Source organism: Herpailurus yagouaroundi, unplaced genomic scaffold (genome assembly GCF_014898765.1).
Source record: "Herpailurus yagouaroundi ecotype Mexico unplaced genomic scaffold, PumYag 199, whole genome shotgun sequence".
Lineage (NCBI taxonomy): Eukaryota > Metazoa > Chordata > Mammalia > Carnivora > Felidae > Herpailurus > Herpailurus yagouaroundi.
In genome coordinates this window covers 6,187,235-6,206,813 of record NW_024412430.1, presented here as the reverse complement: position 1 = coordinate 6,206,813, position 19,579 = coordinate 6,187,235, and the positions used below count along the sequence as shown (strand labels likewise).

Sequence of the window (19,579 nt, the reverse complement as noted above, 5' to 3'; positions counted from 1 at the left end):
TTTTATATGCATTTCACCTCAACTTTTTAAAAGGAGGGGAAAAACACCAATATGTATTTCTCAAAACAAGGTATAAAATGGCCCTTAAACATATGAGACTAGTCCATTTCTTTCATAGCAAGAGAAATGCAAATAAGAAGTAGGCCAAAATACGATTCTCCACCCATCAGATTGGCAAAAGTTTACAAGCTTGGTAATGATTGTGAACACAGTGTGTGGCAAGGCTGTGAGTAAACCGGCACTTTTGTACATTGCTGACAAGAAGACGAAACAGTACAGCCCTTATAGGGATATGTGGCAATAACTGTGGCACAGAGCCTAAAGTGCCCCACCTACTGGTGTTCACGCCTTTTTATAATCTGCTCCCTTTAGTGTGTGCAGGGATTTGTGACTTGCTTCTTCGAACCAACAGTCACCGTGTGATAACATCACATCATAAAAACTCCACTGAAGGCTTCTAAAGACTCCTTGCCGGCCTGGCGAAGTAAGTGACCAGTTGAGGAAAGCTCACAAGACAAAACTGCTAAGGCAGACTCCCACGGCAGACAACAGGAAGCTAGGGCCCTCAGTCCTGCAACCCCAATGAAATGAATTCTGCCAACAACATGAGTGTGTGTGGAAGCAGATATTTCCACAGTCGAGCCACCAGATTAGAACACAGCCCACCAGACATCCTGACGCAACCTTTTAAAGATCCTACACCAAGGACTCAATTAAGCTATGTCCAGACTTCTGACTCCCAGAAACTGTGAAATGATAAATGTGTCTGTTTTAAGCAGTTAAATTTGTGGTAATTTCTTTTACAGCAACAGGCATTTAAACTTGTGGTAATTTCTTTTATAGCAACAGGTAACCAATACACTTATGTCCCACATGCATTTACCTTTCAGATTCAGTAATCCCATGTCTAAGAATTTACGCTAAAGATACACTTCCAACAGTACAAAAATACACATGCATATGGTCATTAATTGTAACACTATGTAATCTCGACACCCAACGTGGGGCCCAAACTCACAACCCTGAGATCAAGAGTCAATGCTCTACCGACTGAGCCAGCCAGGAGCCCCAACAATTGGCTATTTCTAAGATAAACTATTAAGTGAAAAAAGCAGAATGCAACATAAAATATACAGGCTGCTACATTTTGTGTTTGAAAAAAGGAGGCAATTTAGAAGAAAACCTGTATCTGCTTACATTCATAGGAAACAAAAAATAAAAACAAGGACAAACAAGAAATCAATGATACTGATTACCTACATGGGGTGTGGGACTGAGAATGAGGATTGAAGAGATGGGCTATCAAAGGAATAGGAAAGGGAATGACACTTTTTCTGATTATCACAAGTTGATAGCTGACAGCTCATGAATCAAAAAAACAAATATATACCAGCAAGGATGGAGAATGGGGGGAGGACAGAACAACCCTAAAAACTGAAAGCAAACAGAAATAAACCATGATGTACTGAATTTCAAATTAAACACACAACCACACTGAGGGTAGGGGGTTGAAAGGAAGTGACTCTGAGTAACCTGTAAAGAATATTTTTGTGAATAACCTTAGTTTAGGGGAAAAAATAATTGCTAGCAAATCCTAAACTCATGTGGGTAGTTTGTTTTTCATAGTGGTATGGAGGCAGCAATTCTGAAAGCCTTATGTGAGTACTGTAGGATTGAGTGAATGAGTAAATGTATTGATGTTGTCAGAAGCCAGGGTTCTTACTGTGGAAAAAGGCAGACAGATATAGGGAACAAGGAGGCCAAGAAGGAAACCTTTGGGGTTAGACAGGAACTGAAGGGATTAGTATGAACTAATGATTTCTAATACGTGTGTGTGTGTTCTAGCCACTAAAAGGCTCAAAAGCAGTAACATCTTAGTAACAACAAAAATGCCTAGGGCCCGATCTTGGTTTCTATACACCATTCCATATTAAAGGAACTGGGTCCTTGGAAAAACATCCAATTCCAAGGCTAAAGTCGGGAAGATACACAATGGGACTAAAATATTTTACTGTGCCAGAGAAATAAGGAAGCGCTAAAAAACAATCGGGCCATGCTGAAAGGACAAAGGGGCCAACTTGAAGGCACTCCTGCTGGCTAAAGCTGAGGCAATTTGAACAACAACAAACCAACAGTAACGGATCATTACTCACTAAATAAAATAGGAACCATTAGTCCTTTCAGGTAATAGTTTACAGATACAATAGAATGCTGATAATTGTAAAGTTAGAAAATCACCATTCCAGGGCACGTGGGTGGCTCAGTTGGTTGAGCATCCGACTTCAGCTTAGGTCATGATCTCACAGTTTGTGAGTTCGAGCCCCACGTCAGGCTCTGTGCTGACAGCTCAGAGCCTGGAGCCTGATTCAGATTCTGTGTCTCCCTCTCTCTGCCCCTACCCCACTCATGCTCTGTCTCTCAAAAATGAATAAATGTTAAGAAAAAAAATCTTAAAAAAAAAAAGAAAATCACCATTCCATAACCATCACAGGATAGATTAGTTCATGCAAAAATCCTCACTGGCTGACAATTCTAAGGCAGAGAAAGTTTGAGGAGGAGCAGGAAATTAACTGCATGGTCTCAAAGTGTCTCCCCAGAAACTGCTTATCAGTTGTAAGAGGAGAAACAGTAACTGAACAGTAGAGAAACTGAATGACATTCTGAATGGGTAATCAAAATTAAAATTATTATTGATGGGGGCGCCTGGGTGGCGCAGTTGGTTAAGCATCCGACTTCAGCCAGGTCACGATCTCGCGGTCCGTGAGTTCGAGCCCCGCGTCAGGCTCTGGGCTGATGGCTCAGAGCCTGGAGTCTGTTTCCGATTCTGTGTCTCCCTCTCTCTCTGCCCCTCCCCCGTTCATGCTCTGTCTCTCTCTGTCCCAAAAATAAATAAAAACGTTGAAAAAAAAAATTAAAAAAAAAAATTATTATTGATGGACTAACAGACATTGCACTACTCCAAATGTGACATCCTAAAAAGAACACATCAATTATGTATCAATTATGTATTATTTTCAAAAGTACATATAATCCAGATTCAATCATGAAGAAACAGATAATCTCAAACTGAGGAACAGTGTATAAAATAACTTCCTTGTATTCTTCACAAATGTCAATGTCATGAAAGAAAAAGAAAGGCCAAGGAACTGTTCCAGATTAAAAACTAAAATATTATAATGAAATGTAATACAATATCCAGGGCTGGATCTAGACTAGAAAGAAATGTTATTAAGAATATTTTCAGGGGCGCCTGGGTGGCGCAGTCGGTTAAGCGTCCGACTTCAGCCAGGTCACGATCTTGCGGTCCATGAGTTCGAGCCCCGCGTCAGGCTCTGGGCTGATGGCTCGGAGACTGGAGCCTGTTTCTGATTCTGTGTCTCCCTCTCTCTCTGCCCCTCCCCCGTTCATGCTCTGTCTCTCTCTGTTCCAAAAATAAATAAACGTTGAAAAAAAAAATTAAAAAAAAAATATTTTCAGGATAATTTATAAAAATTGAATACAGACTGTAGATTAGAAGACAGTATTAAATTTTCCTCCACCTGATAACTGCACTGTATTTACGTATATTCTTGTTCTTCAGAAATTAACTCTGACGTATTAAGAGGTAAAAAAAAAAAAAAAAAAATGTACACACAAATTGATCTCTCAAATGGTTTAAATAGTAGCTGTGCATATATGTGGTTTTAGACATACTTATAAAGCAGGGGAAGGAGGGAGGGAAGTAGGAAGAAGAAATAATGAAGTAAGTGTAAAATGTTAAGAACTGGTGATTAGGGAGAATATGTAAGAAGTGTAAAATGTATGCAACTTATCTGTTATTTTGAAGCTGTTGAGATTCTCAAAATAACACATACACTGGCATTTTTAAAGTATAGTAATTATACTTGCTGCTAGATCTGATTTAGTGCAATACAGGATACAAAGCATGTTCTAGCACAAATTAGCTTTTTAAATATTTTTATAGCTGTGCTTCAAAACTGGTTTCTTGGTAATCTTATGCCTTCTATCTGATCCATTCAGAAATGTTATTCAGAAAAGTGGCCTGCGTAGGGTTTTCATGGCACAAAAGTGACGAATCTCTGCTCTAAGCTATAAATCCCCTATTTACTTACAAGTTTGTCGTAATAAGGAAAATTAAATTAGTCTGAAGCTTTTTGCTTTGCCATAAGCAAATTATAAAAGGAAAACATCACTGATAATGAACATCTAACCTTACAAATTTCTAGAGTAAGTGCTACAGCAAAGAGTATTCAAAATATTAACCACAGCTTCACACAAAGCATCTAAAACACACACAACACCACACATCCATATATGAAAAAATACAGGCACATAGCAACTATAAAAATGAATCAAGACTGTGACATTTCTTACAGAAAAACTTAGTGCTTATCTTTAAAGAAATGGGTTAAAAATAAGATACTATTTACCATCTCTCTTTTGGAAAATTTTTTAAAATTTCTTTAATGATTGGCTGGTAGCAGGCTTCCCTTTCTGCTTTCCCGGTTTCACTCCAGTCTCTCACAAACTGTTTCAGTGTGGATTTTAATTTATCCATGTCAAATGTAGATGCTGGCATAATCTTTCCATTCCCCTGTTTAAAAAACAGAAATCAATTAGCTTCTGACAAAGTAATCAATTTTGGATATGGTCACACAGACATGCTACTCGGGGGCCATATAGATGGTTTAGTGGATAAATCACTAGCCTCTCACCTCAACCGGGATTCAAGTGCAGCTTGAGATCCTAAATGAAAAGAGCCTGGTGGTCTCACTTCTACCCTCAATAGATTAAGGTCCATTAATCATGAAACCACCATATAATTAAGCAGTCTTTACTCAGGAGAGGACCAGAACTGAGCTCCTATGGAGACGGAACATCTCTCTCTAAGAGAGGGAAGAAAGTCCCTCCGGGTCATTGATGGGGCAGCATGGAGAGGCTCACACTGGAGTGGCCCAACTGTATCTATCCTGTGGATACAAAAAGAGGACTTCAGTTTCTATTACTGCCAGTCCCTTGAGATTTAGAAGTGAAAATAATTTCTTAAAGTAAAAGATAAATATCAATAGATACAAGATACTGACAATGAGTTTAGCAAGGGAAATTAATTTTACACGGCTACTAAAGTTTACAAAAATTTAAGTCACTAACTCTACATGCTAGAACAGTCAGAATACTATGTGAAATGTATATCCATATGGCAACAATTATCTTACTATTTTTAGGGAAAAAAATCAGTGAACAAATCCAGTTTCTGGCATACTATCCTATTAAGCCTAATCAAATGCCTGAACATGTAAGTGAAAACACTGAGTAGAGCAAATGACTCATGCAAAATATAAAAATGAAATCCAGAAAGATAAAGACCTCAAAAACAGAGGTTAAACCCTAAAATAAAAATAGAACAAACTTTCACATACATCTTCTCCATATTCTTTATTTTCAAACATATGTATGCAATCATTCACAATGGTCAGTAGTATTTCTTGATTATGATCAATGCATTTCCGAATCTTGTCCAAGTGAAGAAGAAACTGAGGAAGTAGTTTCTGTTGGTTATCTGGAAGTGATCGAAATTGTCTTTCTGTTCGGTTCACTCGCTCATGCATACTGGTGCTAAAACATAAAAGGTGTTTTTTAAATTGGCAAAAGAATTCTCACCAGGGCCAATCTTATTTTAAGGTTGTCTTTCTGTACAATTATTCCTTATAATGTTGGATACTGTCCTGTTATTTACAATCTTTTGGTTTCTTAAAGGATACCAACTTAGAAATTTTATATTTTCACCTTATTACAAATTCTTTAGACAAACAAAAGACAAAGAGTTTATAAGTAGCAAAGTAAACATCTGCACCATTTGGGGGGTAAAAGAAAACATGAAGAGGATTAACGTACAATGAGTTTATTTTTATGATTTTAATTTCCAAGCTTAAAATTTTCAGCAAACTAGTTGAATGCTTTAAATCTATCAGAGCAGAATACTGCTCTGAAATTACTTTAGAATACACAAAATGTGTTTTGAAATTAACTAACAGCCAACCAAGCTAAATTTTTAAAAATCACAAAAGATCTTATGCACTACAAAAGTAGTAAACAAAAAAAAAAAAAAAATGAAATTTACATGATATTATTCATAATTTGCAATCCAGAAGTTTCCAGATAACTCTAAAGGTCACTTTGGGGATTATCTATTTATAAAATCTGAAAAAAAAAACAAACCATCATTTAAAAAAGTCAAATATTACATTTGCAATGAGTGCCATTTTATATCAATCAGATGGGCAAAATCTAAAAGCCTGACTATAGGAATATATAAATATGTATACATATATATACTGATTGATGGTAGGTGCATAAATTGGTACAACCACTCTGGAAAATAATTTAGCATTTCCCAGTAAATCTTAATACACACACTCCCTATGACATAGCAATTATAGTCCTAGACACATACTCAAGAAACTCTCGCAAATGGGCACCAAGAAACTATCTTCTTAATAGCACTGTTATAAACAACAAACAACCTAAAGGTCCATCACCAGTAAAATGAATGAAGAAAGTACCGTATAATCATACAATGGAAGGTAATTAAATTAATAAACTACAACTAGACACAATAATATGGATAAAACTCACGAATGTAAGTATTTGTCCAAAAAAGCAAGTTGCAGAAAAATGCGTAATGTACAATTCCACCTTTTACAAAAATAAACAATACATTACAGGGACTGAATACAAGTAGAAAAGCTATAAGGAAAGCAAGTAAGTGAAAATTCAATAAAGCGATGTTCTTTGTAGGGAAAGGGAAAGGATGTTTTTTGTTGTTTTTTAACCCAGGTGTTAGATTTCTGGGTATTCACTGTATCGTTCTTTACATTTTATACATCCAAACAAGTCAGTCAATGTTTATGTTTCTTCTTTTTTTTTTTTTAATTTTTTTTTTCAACGTTTATTTATTTTTGGGACAGAGAGAGACAGAGCATGAACGGGGGAGGGGCAGAGAGAGAGGGAGACACAGAATCGGAAGCAGGCTCCAGGCTCCGAGCCATCAGCCCAGAGCCCGACGCGGGGCTCGAACTCCCGGACCGCGAGATCGTGACCTGGCTGAAGTTGGACGCTTAACCGACTGCGCCACCCAGGCGCCCCTGTTTATGTTTCTTTTAAACACTCTTTGGCATTTACTCCATACTAAATAAAAATGAAAAGCACTTTTTCATTTGATTGACTGAACCTTTCTATTCATCCAAATAATTCTCATTTTTATGCCACATCACTAATTTCTGAATAGTAATAAAGATGTTCTGAGGAAGCTCTTGACTAAAGCAATAACCTGACCGTGCTTTTAGAAGCTTAATGTGGTGGCTCTGGTAGGGGCGAGGGGGGAATGGCGAGGTAACGTGAATAGATGAAACTGGCAGTGGCTGCATGCATGTTTGCTTTTTTCCCCCTGGAGACAGTGTAATAGTGAGCTCTGGAGTCAAAACACATATATGAATTGGAATTCAGGTTATGCCACCTATTTGCTGTGCAACCCTTGGAGAGCTACTTCCTTCCTCTGTGCCCCAATTGTCTCATACACAAAACAACGTAATACATAACAGTGATGATGATGATGATGATGATGATGACGACGACAGAAGTTATCATTTATTGAGATTTAATAAAAGCCAGGCCCTACATCAAAAGTCACTAAACATGGATTATTCTGGAAAATCTCCATAAAATTCCAGGAGGTGGCTACCATAATACTCCTCTGCCAACCCAACGGATTTTACTGAAAATGTAACAAAATAATGTACACATATCACTTAGCCCAGGGCCTGAAACATAGCTCAAATATGGTAGGTATATCTAATTTACATAATGAAAATACAAAAAAAAAAAATGTAGAGAAGTAAAAGTCCTCCAGGAAAAAAAGCTACTAATAATTCCTCTTCTAGAGGCAATCACTTCTAACTTTTTGACATATTTCTCCTTGTCGTTAAGACAAAGTCACTTAAGTGCTTTTCTAGTCAAAACGTGATACACAGAACAGCAGATCACTTGGAGGTAACTAGAAATGAAGAATCCGACGCCCCACCGAAGACCTACCGAAATGTAATCTGCCTTTTAACGAGATCTCCAAATGATTCACATGTACACCAAGTTTTCAGAGGCACTTGTAATCCTTCATCTTTATCAAAGGAATTTTCCCAGATCAGAAAAAAAGTTCTCTAATGACTAGAGCACAAAAGACTATATAGTGACTGTTCATTATCCCATCTATGCAACCAAAATTTACTTATTTCCCAAACACTAGACATCTAGATACTTTCACTTATCTATATGATAAACTTTCTGTTCTAAATTGGTCTATATTTTAGAAAAAAAAAATACTACAAATTCCCAAAAGAAGAATTACCAAGTTAGAAAGAATAAGTAGGGGCCCCTGGGTGATTCGGCCGGTTAAGCATCTGACTCTTGGTTTCGGCTCAGGTCATGATCTCACAGTTTTGTGAGTTGCAGCCCCATATCGGGCTCTGTGATGACAGCTCAGAGTCTGCTTGGGATTCTCTCTCTCCTTCTCTCTCTCTGCCCCTTCCCTGCTCATGCTCTTATCTGTCTCAAAAATCAATAAACTCAAAAAAAGTAAAAAAAAAAAAAAAAAGAATAAGTATTTTTCAGGTTAACACAAACTGATTTTCAGAAGGAATGCATCAGTTTGCGTTCCTATAAAATAGATTATGACGCTAAAGAATAATTAAAAGTGACCATACTGTGTTAGGCAAACAGTGGAGTTGTGAAGGTTTACAGCTCAGAGTCAAATGGTGCAAACAGTCTTACAGTACTTCATTTCTAGTATTCTTGGCCACTGGATGCCACTCAACGTTCCTCTCAGCACACCTCAAAATTCAACAGACACACTGAACGTAGCACACGATCATCCCCCCAAAAAACCTGGCACTTCTTCCCATATGGCTCATGAATGGCACACCATACATCCACTCAGGTCAGAAACAAATGAGTCATCCTAAAATGCCTCTTCTCACAGATCCCACAATCACAAGCCCCAGATCCTTTTGATTCTACTTCATAAACTGTCTGCAAATCACTACCTCTCCCAGGCCCTCATTAGGTCTCCCAAAGATTCCTAAGAGGCCTGCTCCCTGGGAATGCTGTACCCGGCCTAAGTCTACCACTCCCTATGAATTCTAAAATACAGTCTTGTCCCCACTGAATCTCCAGATTTCAGCATATGCAAAGAGCAATGAATACACGTTCAGTTATGTTCCCTAAATGCCATTTTTGATGCTCGATGAAGACTACTTAATTTCCACGTTTGCAGGGTAGTTGAGGTAAGTTATAGATTGGTCAGAAGAGCCCACACGTATTTGCTGTCAATTACTGATACAGAAGTGATGTTAACAACACAGAACAGGATGAGAGGCTGCATATCTTTTAACCCTTGATTACTCTATGGTGTGCCAAACTATCCATAACATACACCCACAGTGTCTCTCTTGAAATAAGGGAGGTCTTAGAAGTTGAGAAGAGAGTCTACTCCTTACTACATTATTTTAAATTTTTTTAAGCTTTATTTTTGAGAGAGAGAGAGAGAGAGTATGAGTGGGGGAGAAGCAGAGAAGGGAGACACAGAATCTGAAGCAGGCTCCAGCTCCGAGCTGTCAACACAGAGCCCAATGCAGGGCTCGAACACACAAACCGAGAGATCATGACCTGAGCCGAAGTCAGACGCCCAACTGACTGGGCCACCCAGGTGCCCCCTTACTATATTATTTTAAATGGGGCTAGCTTCACTGTTCTAAAGATGCTTACCCTACCAATGTACTTTAAGAAAGGGGTGGGCAAACTATGGCCCCCTGGTTACTAGGCCCATTTTACAAGGAGTTTTACTGGAACATAGCCATGCCCAATTGTTCACATACTGCCGACAGTTGTTTCCATACAGGGCAGAGTTAAATAGCTGTAAGAGACTACCTAGCCTTTCAACCTTAAAAACATTCATTGCCTGGCCCTTTAAACAAAGTTTCCCAAACAGCTTTTAAGGAATTTTTTATAACCTTCAGGCTCTCCTTGGTTCTGAACTCAGCGGCAAGAGGCCATATCCTCTGGTGGCTAAGGGGAGAAAGGAGAGCGAGCAGCCATTATTTCCTGGGGTAGCTCTGGGATATTATTTCCTTCAGCTCTCTCCGGAAGGCTGGTCTCGGCAGTGACCCCAACTCTGATTTAGTCTCCTTTCATCAGCGTGGGTCTGATACTCCTGGGTCTGAGCCAAGGGCCAAGGTCATAGACCCATTCTTCTGCACCTGTTGAATTACTCTAGAATTCCAAACGGGAAAGCATTATCTTTTCAGAAGGAAAGTCTGTCTCAATCCATTTTAAATATTTATTAAAAACTCACAGTTAGGGGCGTCTGGGTGGCTCAGTCGGTTAAGTGTCCGATTTCGGCTCAGGTCATGATCTTGTGGTTCACGGGTTCGAGCCCCACGTCAGGCTCTGTGAGGACAGCTCAGAGCCTGGAGCCTGCTTCGGATTCTGTGTCTCCCTCTCTCTGCCCCTTCCCCAGCTCACCTCTGTCTCTGTCTCTCTCTCAAAAATAAACAAACATTAAAAAAAAAAAAACCTCACAGTTAAAACTGTCTTACTAAGTATCACTGCTTACTAATGCAGGGTAAAACCTTAGTGAACAATTCTGGATTTCAGGCCAGACTCTACCACAACTTGGTTGTGTAAGCCTGGGCAAGCTATTTGCCTCTTTATATGGCTATTCCTTCACCTGTACAAAAGAACTTTACCTCTCCATGTTTTGAATCTCACCTAATTGCTATTTCTAAAAGCAGGATGTTTCTGATGAGACCTTTGATTTTTTAACTGTAGTATCTTCTCCATGACCAAGTATCTTCATTCATTTTAGGACTGGCAAATTTTTTTTTTTTTTTTTTTTTTTTGCTATTTGCTACAATACTCGAATCGTTTTTGCCTTAATCAAAATACATCATCTATGCATAATCTGTAGGAAACACAAAGTTGGAAGCCATTGGAAAAACATTAATCAAGACAATTCTTGCCTTGTGATTTTTAATCTAAGTCCCCTATATAATAACTAAAAGACATTTAGCAATAAAAGTAAGCTCCACAATTTAGAAGTACTCGCTAAAGCTTCAGAACAGGCTCGTCCATCAGAACGTACTGCAGTGATGGAACGGTTTACATCTGCACTGTCCAATATGGCAGCCACCAGCCACATTTGAAAAGCACTTGAAATGTGGCTAGTGAGGCTGAGAAAATGAATTTTACATTTTATTAAGTTTTAATTAATTTAAGCTTAAATTTAGCGAGATGTGATTAGTGACTACGGTACCACAGTGCAGGTCTAGAAGATCATAAAATGTTGGACTGTAACAACTCAGAGTATTTTCTGCTACAAAATGCTTTCCATACCCCCTAGTCCTTCAAGTGATGTTTTAAAACACATTTTTTAAATACTATTTTCAGTCTATTTCAATGTTTCATCAAGAGAGTACATGCCAGGAGCACCTGAGTGGCTCAGTTAAGCTTCTTGATTTCAGCTGAGATCATGATCTTACTCTTCATGAGATAGAGCCCTGCATTGGGCTCTGCACTGATAGGAGCCTGCTTGGGACTCTCTCTTTCTCTCTCTCTCAAATAAACAAACACTTAAAAAAAAAAAAAGAGTACACACAAATAAAAAGGATTGTTTTTAAAAAGTGAAAGTGTCCTCAATCCCACATTAAACAGAGGGATGAGTATAGGAAACTATCACAACCACCAGAACATTCACACAAGCACTCTTCTCTATATTGCCACACTTGAGCCCTCCTGCCAGATCAAAGGTCTCTGTGCTCTCACAAAAAGGCCCATTTGATACCTAATCATAAGTATCAATTTCATATATGAATCTGCACAAACACACAGTTTAACTAATTGGGTCTACTGTGATTCACTGTATTTCCAGAAAATATTCCAATATTCTTTCTAGAATTTACATAGTAAAATGTACCAGACTTCTCTGCACCTACCTCTCCTAGCTATCTAAACCTAAGGTCAGTTGTTTCCCCTCCCTGTGGTGATTCTTGAAGGCACAATACTTGCATCAAATTCAATTCTGTGGTTTTCTGCCTTCCTCCCTACGTTGATACTAAGTAAAATACCCATATGAGTTACTTCCCTTTTGGGCTCCATAAGTAATGCAGTCCACGGTTCCTGTGCTTGGGTTTAATCAGTAAATTATTTCACCAAGATCTTTGCATTTCAAAATGTCATGTTACAAATGTAGTCAGATTCTAAATAACTTTAAGTTTTTATTAAGCAAGTTTCCCAACTCAAAAAAGTAACAAACTACCGACCCGTCACAAATTCAGACTACTTGGGAATGACAAACGCATTTCTTTGCTACTACTTGTCTTATTTGTTAAAAATAGAGCTTCAACAACATATGCCAAGCTCTGGTGACACAAAAATAAATAAGGATCAGTCCCTGCCCTTGAAGAGGTCACAGTCAAGCAATTAAAAAAAAAAAAAAAGTCTGCATAAAGCACAGCAGGAGCCCATCTAAGGGAACAAGTTTTACTTGTGCAGGTCATGTCCGTGTATCTCATTCCAACTGCAGACTCAGAACACAGCCGTCGGTGGCCTCATCTCTTAACACGAATGAAAGTGCTATATTTACCTAAAAATCTAAGTCCCTTTCAGATCTCGGAATTAGAATTTTGCGACTAAGCTATTTTAACATCTATCTAAAAAAGAAAAGTGGAAGTTAGGGAGTTTAAAAGTCCTACCACCGTGCCCAGCCCACAGTGAGAATTCGATACATATTTGCCGAAGAAAAGATCATAAAAGCGGTTCTTTGCTGTGCCTTCTCTCACTTCCCTCTTTAATACTTAAATTGTAGAGCATCCGGACCACCTCCGACCTTAATTTCACCCACCAGTTAAAGACATTGAGCGCCATCATTCACCACTAATGTGCCTGTACATTCAAAGCGCCAAGGGGGTTGGGGTGGAAATCTTACGCAGCTCTCACAAGAACTGGCCAACAGTTTGGGAAAATTCGTCCTACGGCATCCCACGTGTAGGTGAACTTGGGTTCTCCGTTGTGTTCAGTTTGGAGGACATCGACAACACATACAGATCATGCCCAGCACTGGACGATTTTACCACCATCATCTTCTATCTGCAATTGTTAACAGCACTTTTCCGGTCACCCCCACCGGCCTCAAAGCCAAACCTTTAACGAGGGATGAAAGGCAAGAGAGCTAATCTGATCCTGAGGTTGGAAGACACGAGGCTGAGCAGCAGACGGCGCGGCAGACACGCGGCTGTGCAGGGCCGGGAAGGGCTAACGTGGTACGAGGTGACTCAGGGGCCCGGAGGTCAGATCTGGCGGCCCGGTCCGGGTGCCCCGGAGGCGTGGCGGCCGAGGGCGAGCGCGGCCGGCGCCCCCGTTCCGGCGGGTCCGCCGCAACCAGCGGGCACCTCGATGGGCTGCGCCGGGGTCCGCCACGGGCTTCTTACCCGTAGTAGCGGAAGGCATTAATGATCTTCCAGAAGTGCTCGCGCTCGAGCCGCTCCTCCTCCTCCTCGGTGCTGCGCGCGGCCGCCGCCGCCGCCGAAACCGCCGCGGCTGAGGCCAAACGCCCGGCGGAGAACTGCACTTCCACCTCCTCGCTCCCGCCGCGGCCGCCGCCGCCTCCCCCGCAGCCCTCGGGCAGCTGAGAAGCGGGCGGCGGAGGGCGCCGCCGTCGCTGCATCGCCGCCGCGGCCCTAGGCCTGGCTCGCTTGCGTCTCGCCGCGACTGAGAGCGTGGTGGCGGCTGCTCGGCCTTCCTCTAGACGGCGCCCGCCGCGGACATGCCCCCAGCTCGCGGTGCGCTCCGCCCCCGCCGCCCTCAGGCCTCCATCCGCGTCGGGCTCCGCCAGGTCTTCAGGAGCGCCCGGCACGAGCGCGCATGCGCATGCGAGGGTACGACGGAGGGCCGCGGCCGCCTGCGCTCATTTGCTGCCGGGCCTCGGCGACCGCGCGCTGCCGTAAGGACGGCGCGCCCGATGGGCGGGGCGAAGGGTCAGGTGGGAGGAGCGAAGGAGGGGGAATCCCTAGTGGGGTGGGGCTGGCACCTGCGAGACACGGCGTGGGTTGGGTTTAAGAGCTTGCGAGTGCTGGATTTGGGGACAGGCAGTTGAACTAAGTCTACAGGAAGGGAAAACAGAAAAACTGGTCAGCTTTGATGACTTCATTAGGAATTTTTATTTAAGAAAATCCAGAGGGAAGGTCTTGCGTCCACCCTAATTTAAATCTTAATTTATTTTCTAAATACATTTCCATTTGTAATTACGGGGGGGGGCGGGGAGAGACACACCATCATCTTTTCAGTGTTGAGGAGTTTGCGAAAATCCTAATCCCGCCTTGACTGGTGGTGGTAGCCGATGAAGAACATGTTGGACCCAAGCTCAGTCCAGTACCCGCGCTCTGGAAGACCCCCAAAGTGCCCATGAGCCATAATGCCTCAGCGCTGGTGCCAGTAGCCTCCAACGGTGGTCCTTAACAATGCCAGCCTTAACGTCTTTCTCTTCTTCCTCTCTATACATTTTTTGCCTCATTGCTTCTGAGCTCATAGTTAAAACTGGTGCCCCCCCACATTCACACTTAATACTATTCTTAGAAAATAACTTATTTTATTCAATTTTATCTGTCACTCAGCATGTCAGTCTTACAAAAAAGTGCTAAAGGGGAAAGAGTGCTTTTTTCAGAAGAGTTAAATATGCCCAGAGACCACAAATTCAGTAAAAACATATAATGATATTGAAAAGGAAGTGGCTTCATATTTTCAGAATTTAATAATTTAAAAGCAATGCTTTAAAAAGTCCTGTGGTTAGTCTATATTAATGTTACATTTTTATACAAGATTTTTATAAAAGGTTAAAGTATTTATTGAATAGTAATGCAGTAATATATGCTCCAAAATTCAAAAGGAAAATACAAAGAGTTACAAATGTGAAGCTTCTTTACCTTTCTAGCCACTCTTATCCCCTACCCAGACACAATATATCAATTTCTTGCCCATTCTTCCACTTCTATCCAGTGCATATTGTTCTTAGAAACTGGTATTTGGAAGTTATATATATATTCTCATATTATTAACTGTTAACCAATACTGTTTTCATATATCATTGCACATACAAATATCCAAATTACCTATGTAATAATTTTGATGCACTGATATAGGTCTCAATGACCTAATTGATATCAGCCAGAATGCTATGGATAATGATAATCAGCAACATACTTTTCATCATCCTGGGAAGGATAATAAACATTTTCAAATTAATCTATGTAGAGGTTTGCTTGGTTCTCTCTCATTATTCGGTGAGAATCTTAGGGTCTACGTCATTAAGGCGCTCCACCTTAATCTCACTTGTGATTTCACAGATAAGGAAACTCGATATTAAATAATCCATGGGGCACAGTACCTTACTGGCACTACACCCACCCACCCACCCAACTCTTGCGCCTGCATTTTATCAGTATTTGGTTATGACCCTGACTGTACTTTTAGAATATTATGTAACATTTAACATTTTTCAATTTTTTTTTCACATCACCTCATTTGTTCACGACTCTGTGAAGGAGGTGTTATTATTGTCTTCCTTCAACAAAAGAAGAAAGACTCAGAGAATTTAATTGTCTTGCCAAGGAGTACATAAATAGCAGAACTGACATTCATCTATTCATTCAGTCTTCTCAACAAATGTGTTGATTGCCTCCTATGTTTCCTGCACTGAGCTAAAGGCAGCTAGAAGCTGGGCTTTTTAGTCTCACTTTGGTAGTGAGTTGGTAACTGTGACTGTTTGAAAAGTTACTTGAGACCTTGATTACATTATTTCTAAAATAAGCATAGTACCCTTCTTACAGGGTCGTCTGAGGAATAAATGAGATAAAGAATGAGAAATGCCTGGTATTTCTGCTCTGTAAATGTTGATTTCCTCTCTTCCTTTCAGATGTATCTAGGATTCATTTTTGGCCTTGTTTCAAAGCACTTTTAGGACTTCCTTGACCTAACTTCTTTACAACGAGTACCTCCTATAGAAATCTTCGTAAACCATGGGGCCATTTGGGCAGAAATATTTTCATCAGATCATTCTTTCTTCAGTTATTCTGAAGAACTATTAGTTAAGCAGTTAAAGCTCACACACTCATATGTTCATACATTGCTAATGGGAATGGAAAATAGAAAAGCCACTGTTGGAAAGAGTATAGCACTTTCTTACAAAACTGAACCTGTGCATACTATACTATCCAGTCATTGCACTCTTGGACATTTATCCCAGAGAAATGAAAAAATGTGTTCACACAAAAACCTAATTTACACGAAAGCTCATGGTAGAAGCCAAAATTTAGTAACAACCCAAACGAGTGTTAGTAGATGAATGGTTAAACAAAGGGGAGCACATCCATACCATGAGATCCTTACTCAGCAATGAGAAAAGGAATCATCTAGTTATACACTCGGTAACTCAGATGAGGGGTGCCTGGCTGGCTCAGTCAGTGGAGCATGCAACTCTTGATCTTGGGGTTGTGAGTTCGAGCCCCACAATGGATGCAGAGATTATTTTAAAAACAAATGACTTAAAAATATAACTTAGGTGAATCTCAAAAGAATTATGGTGAGTGGGAAGAAAATCACAAAGGGTTACACATACTGTATGATTCCATTTATATATTTTGTCTTGAAATGACAAAACTATAGAGCTAGAAAACAGATTCATGGCTGCCAGAGGTCGGAGGAGGTAGGAGTAAAAGGGGTGTCTGTTGTGATAAAAGGGAGTACAAAAGAATCTTGTGATAGAACTGTTCTGTATCTTGACTGTGGAAGAGGTCACACAAATCTATGCTTTGGTAAAATTGCATAGAAATTAATATATATATGCCATATATACATAAATGGATACGTACCAAACTGGTGAAATTGAATAAGGTCAATTGGTTGTATCAATGTCAACTTCCAGACTGTGATATTGTGCTATGGTTATGCAAGATAATGCCATTGGGTCGAGAGTATATGAAATCTTTCCGAATTATTTCTTGCAACTGCATACAAATCTACAATAATCTCAAAACAAAAGGTCTTCAGAATCACACATAAACCTGTGACTTCTACTTAATTCTAGATACATTTTTACATATAAGCCCAGAAGAAGCTTCTAAGTAAATTAAATAAGTTTCTCATTTTAAAAACTTGAATTATGGAAATTTTCAAAGTAAAATAAAAGTAGAGGCAATAACATAAGCAATCTACTATATTATTACAATCCTTCACCCAATGTCACCAATTCTCAAAAGTTTGTAACCTTGTTTTACCTAACTTCCTCTTGCTGTTTTACAAGGGTGTTCCCAGACATTATATTGTTTTTCCCCCATGCAAACTTCAGTGTGCATGTCTGAGAGGAACTTTGAAAAGATAACCATCATGTCATTATTGTGTCTATCGACAAAAATTAATAATCAATCTTATTAACTTCTAATACCCAGTTCTTATTCAAATTTCCCTAATCGCCTCAAAGATGTCTTTTTGTAGTTAGTTGTTACAACTCAGAACATCATGACTCTTGTATCTCTTCTATTCCTCAAGACCCTGCTTCTTTCCCTCTTCCTTTCTTGTTATCATGGCATTTTTTTGCTCTGTTTTGTTCTGTTTTTGTTTTTGTTTTTTTAGAAAGCTTTTTTGTTTTTTAGAAAGCTGGATCGTTGGACCTGCAGAATATCCCATATTCTGGATTTAGTCTGATTGTTTTCTCGTGGCATCATTTCTTGCTTCTTTTACTCAATACTATGTTTCAAAGTTTTATCCACGTTGTGTGTAGAGCTATAGTTTGTTCGTTTTCACACCATAAGGTATTCCTTGGGTGAACACAGCACAATTGATTTTTTATTAGAAGACATCTTACTTTTTTTCGCGTACACCCCAGCTCCTTTATCCATTTTTTTCTTCAGAACACTTAGCACTACCTGACATTGCAGTCCTGTAATGGTTAATTTTATGTGTCAACTCGACTGAGTCGAGAGATGCCCAGATAGCTGTTAAAACACGATTTCTGGGTGTGGCTGTCAGCGTGTCTCCAAAAAGAGGTTACCATATGAGTCAGTAGACTGAGTAAAGAGCATTCTCATCAGTGCAGGTGGGCACCATCCAATCCTCTGGGGGCCTGAGTAGAACAAAAAAAGCAGAGGAAGGGTGAATTTGCTTGGGCTGAAACAATCCGCTTCCTCTGCTCTTGGACAGCAGAGCTTTGGGTTCTCAAGCTTTCGGATTCAGACCTGGACTTACACCTTCAGCCCCCTATTCTCAGGCCTCAGACTCAAGTTGCCTATTTTCAATTTTCTTCTCAATAGTCACATAAGGGGCTTTCCTTCATCACTAAGATTCAGTTGGAAACCACTCAACCCAAGTCAGATTTCTCAGCTGCAGACAACAGAATCCATTCTAGCTACTTTAAGCAGAAAATAATTTATTGAAATGCTGGCACACAAAATTTTTAGGACGCCCTGGGAATTGAGCTTGATCTGCTACACGGAAATAATGTGGCTCAATGCCTGGTTTTCCAAAGGAATTGGACACCAATTCCACCCCTGCCCACCATTCATCACTTACAATGTTAAGGACCAGATAATAAAACCTGGGCTATAACTACCCTGAAAACACCAAATGCTTCTGCCATGAGATCACGGTTTCCCACATGTGGCCATCATTTTATCACGCTCGCTTCTGCCTTCCAAGTGAGAACCTTAGTTACGAAGAAGTGTGAGGAATGTGTGTTTTCGCTTTCTAACCTCTAGAGTAGAGGAAGGCATTCGGGAAAGTGGAAGGAGGGGATATTCAGAGAGCTAAGCTATGTCACTGCCAGGATGACTATTTGTGTGTCACTAATGAGCACCATAGTCAACACTGGTCGACTGGGTCCAGGTGACAAGGAACAGAGCAGTACAGAGCAACAACACCGGATCTGGCTTAGGAGGTCTAGGCTAGGATGTTGACATTGATACAAGTAGGCATATGACCTTAGGGAAGTCAACTAATCTCCCTGGACTATGTTCTCATCTATAAAATGAAACCGCTGGACAACTGTTCTTAAAAGATCTTTATAGCTCTAACATTCTATGATTCAAAAATCATTTTAGAGGCAAAATCCTTCGATTTCAAGCAGTCTTTTAAAAAAAAATGCTGTTGGTCAGTGAGTTTTATATCTGCAGTTTTCTATGTTTAGTTTCTTGTTTTTTAGTTTTTTTCCCCTGCTCTCAGTTTGCCTATTATTTTTTTTAAATACCTTGGTATCCAGGGATGCCCGGGTGGCTCAGTCGATTTAGTGTCCAACGCTTGATTTTGGCTCAGGTCATGATGTTGAGGTTTGTGAGATCGAGCCTTGCTTTAGCTTCCAGGCTGACAGCAAGGAGTCTGCTTAGGATTCTCTCTCTCCCCCTCTTTCTCTGCCTCTCCTCCACCTGCTCTCTCTCTCTCTCTCTCTGAAAAATACATAAATAAACTTTATAAATACATACATACAGGG

General features: G+C 40.1%; 1 protein-coding gene across 2 annotated transcripts in view; it reads right to left on the bottom strand.

Annotated features, from left to right (window-relative positions):
• The window catches only part of CARNMT1 (carnosine N-methyltransferase 1), a 48,805-nt gene extending 34,814 nt beyond the window's left edge, over positions 1–13,991 (bottom strand). Inside the window, exons 1-4 of one of the 2 annotated variants that reach the window (XM_040449331.1) lie at positions 13,536–13,649; positions 6,122–6,201; positions 5,421–5,616; positions 4,431–4,594 (exon numbers count right to left, since the gene is read on the bottom strand). In XM_040449331.1, coding sequence (XP_040305265.1) covers positions 4,431–4,594; positions 5,421–5,616; positions 6,122–6,135 — 374 coding nt within the window. In that variant the 5' untranslated portion in view covers positions 6,136–6,201; positions 13,536–13,649. Of the gene's footprint in view, positions 1–4,430; positions 4,595–5,420; positions 5,617–6,121; positions 6,202–13,535 lie in introns of both variants that reach the window. The other variant, XM_040449330.1, reaches the window with a different exon arrangement.
• Positions 13,992–19,579: the final 5,588 nt, after the last annotated feature.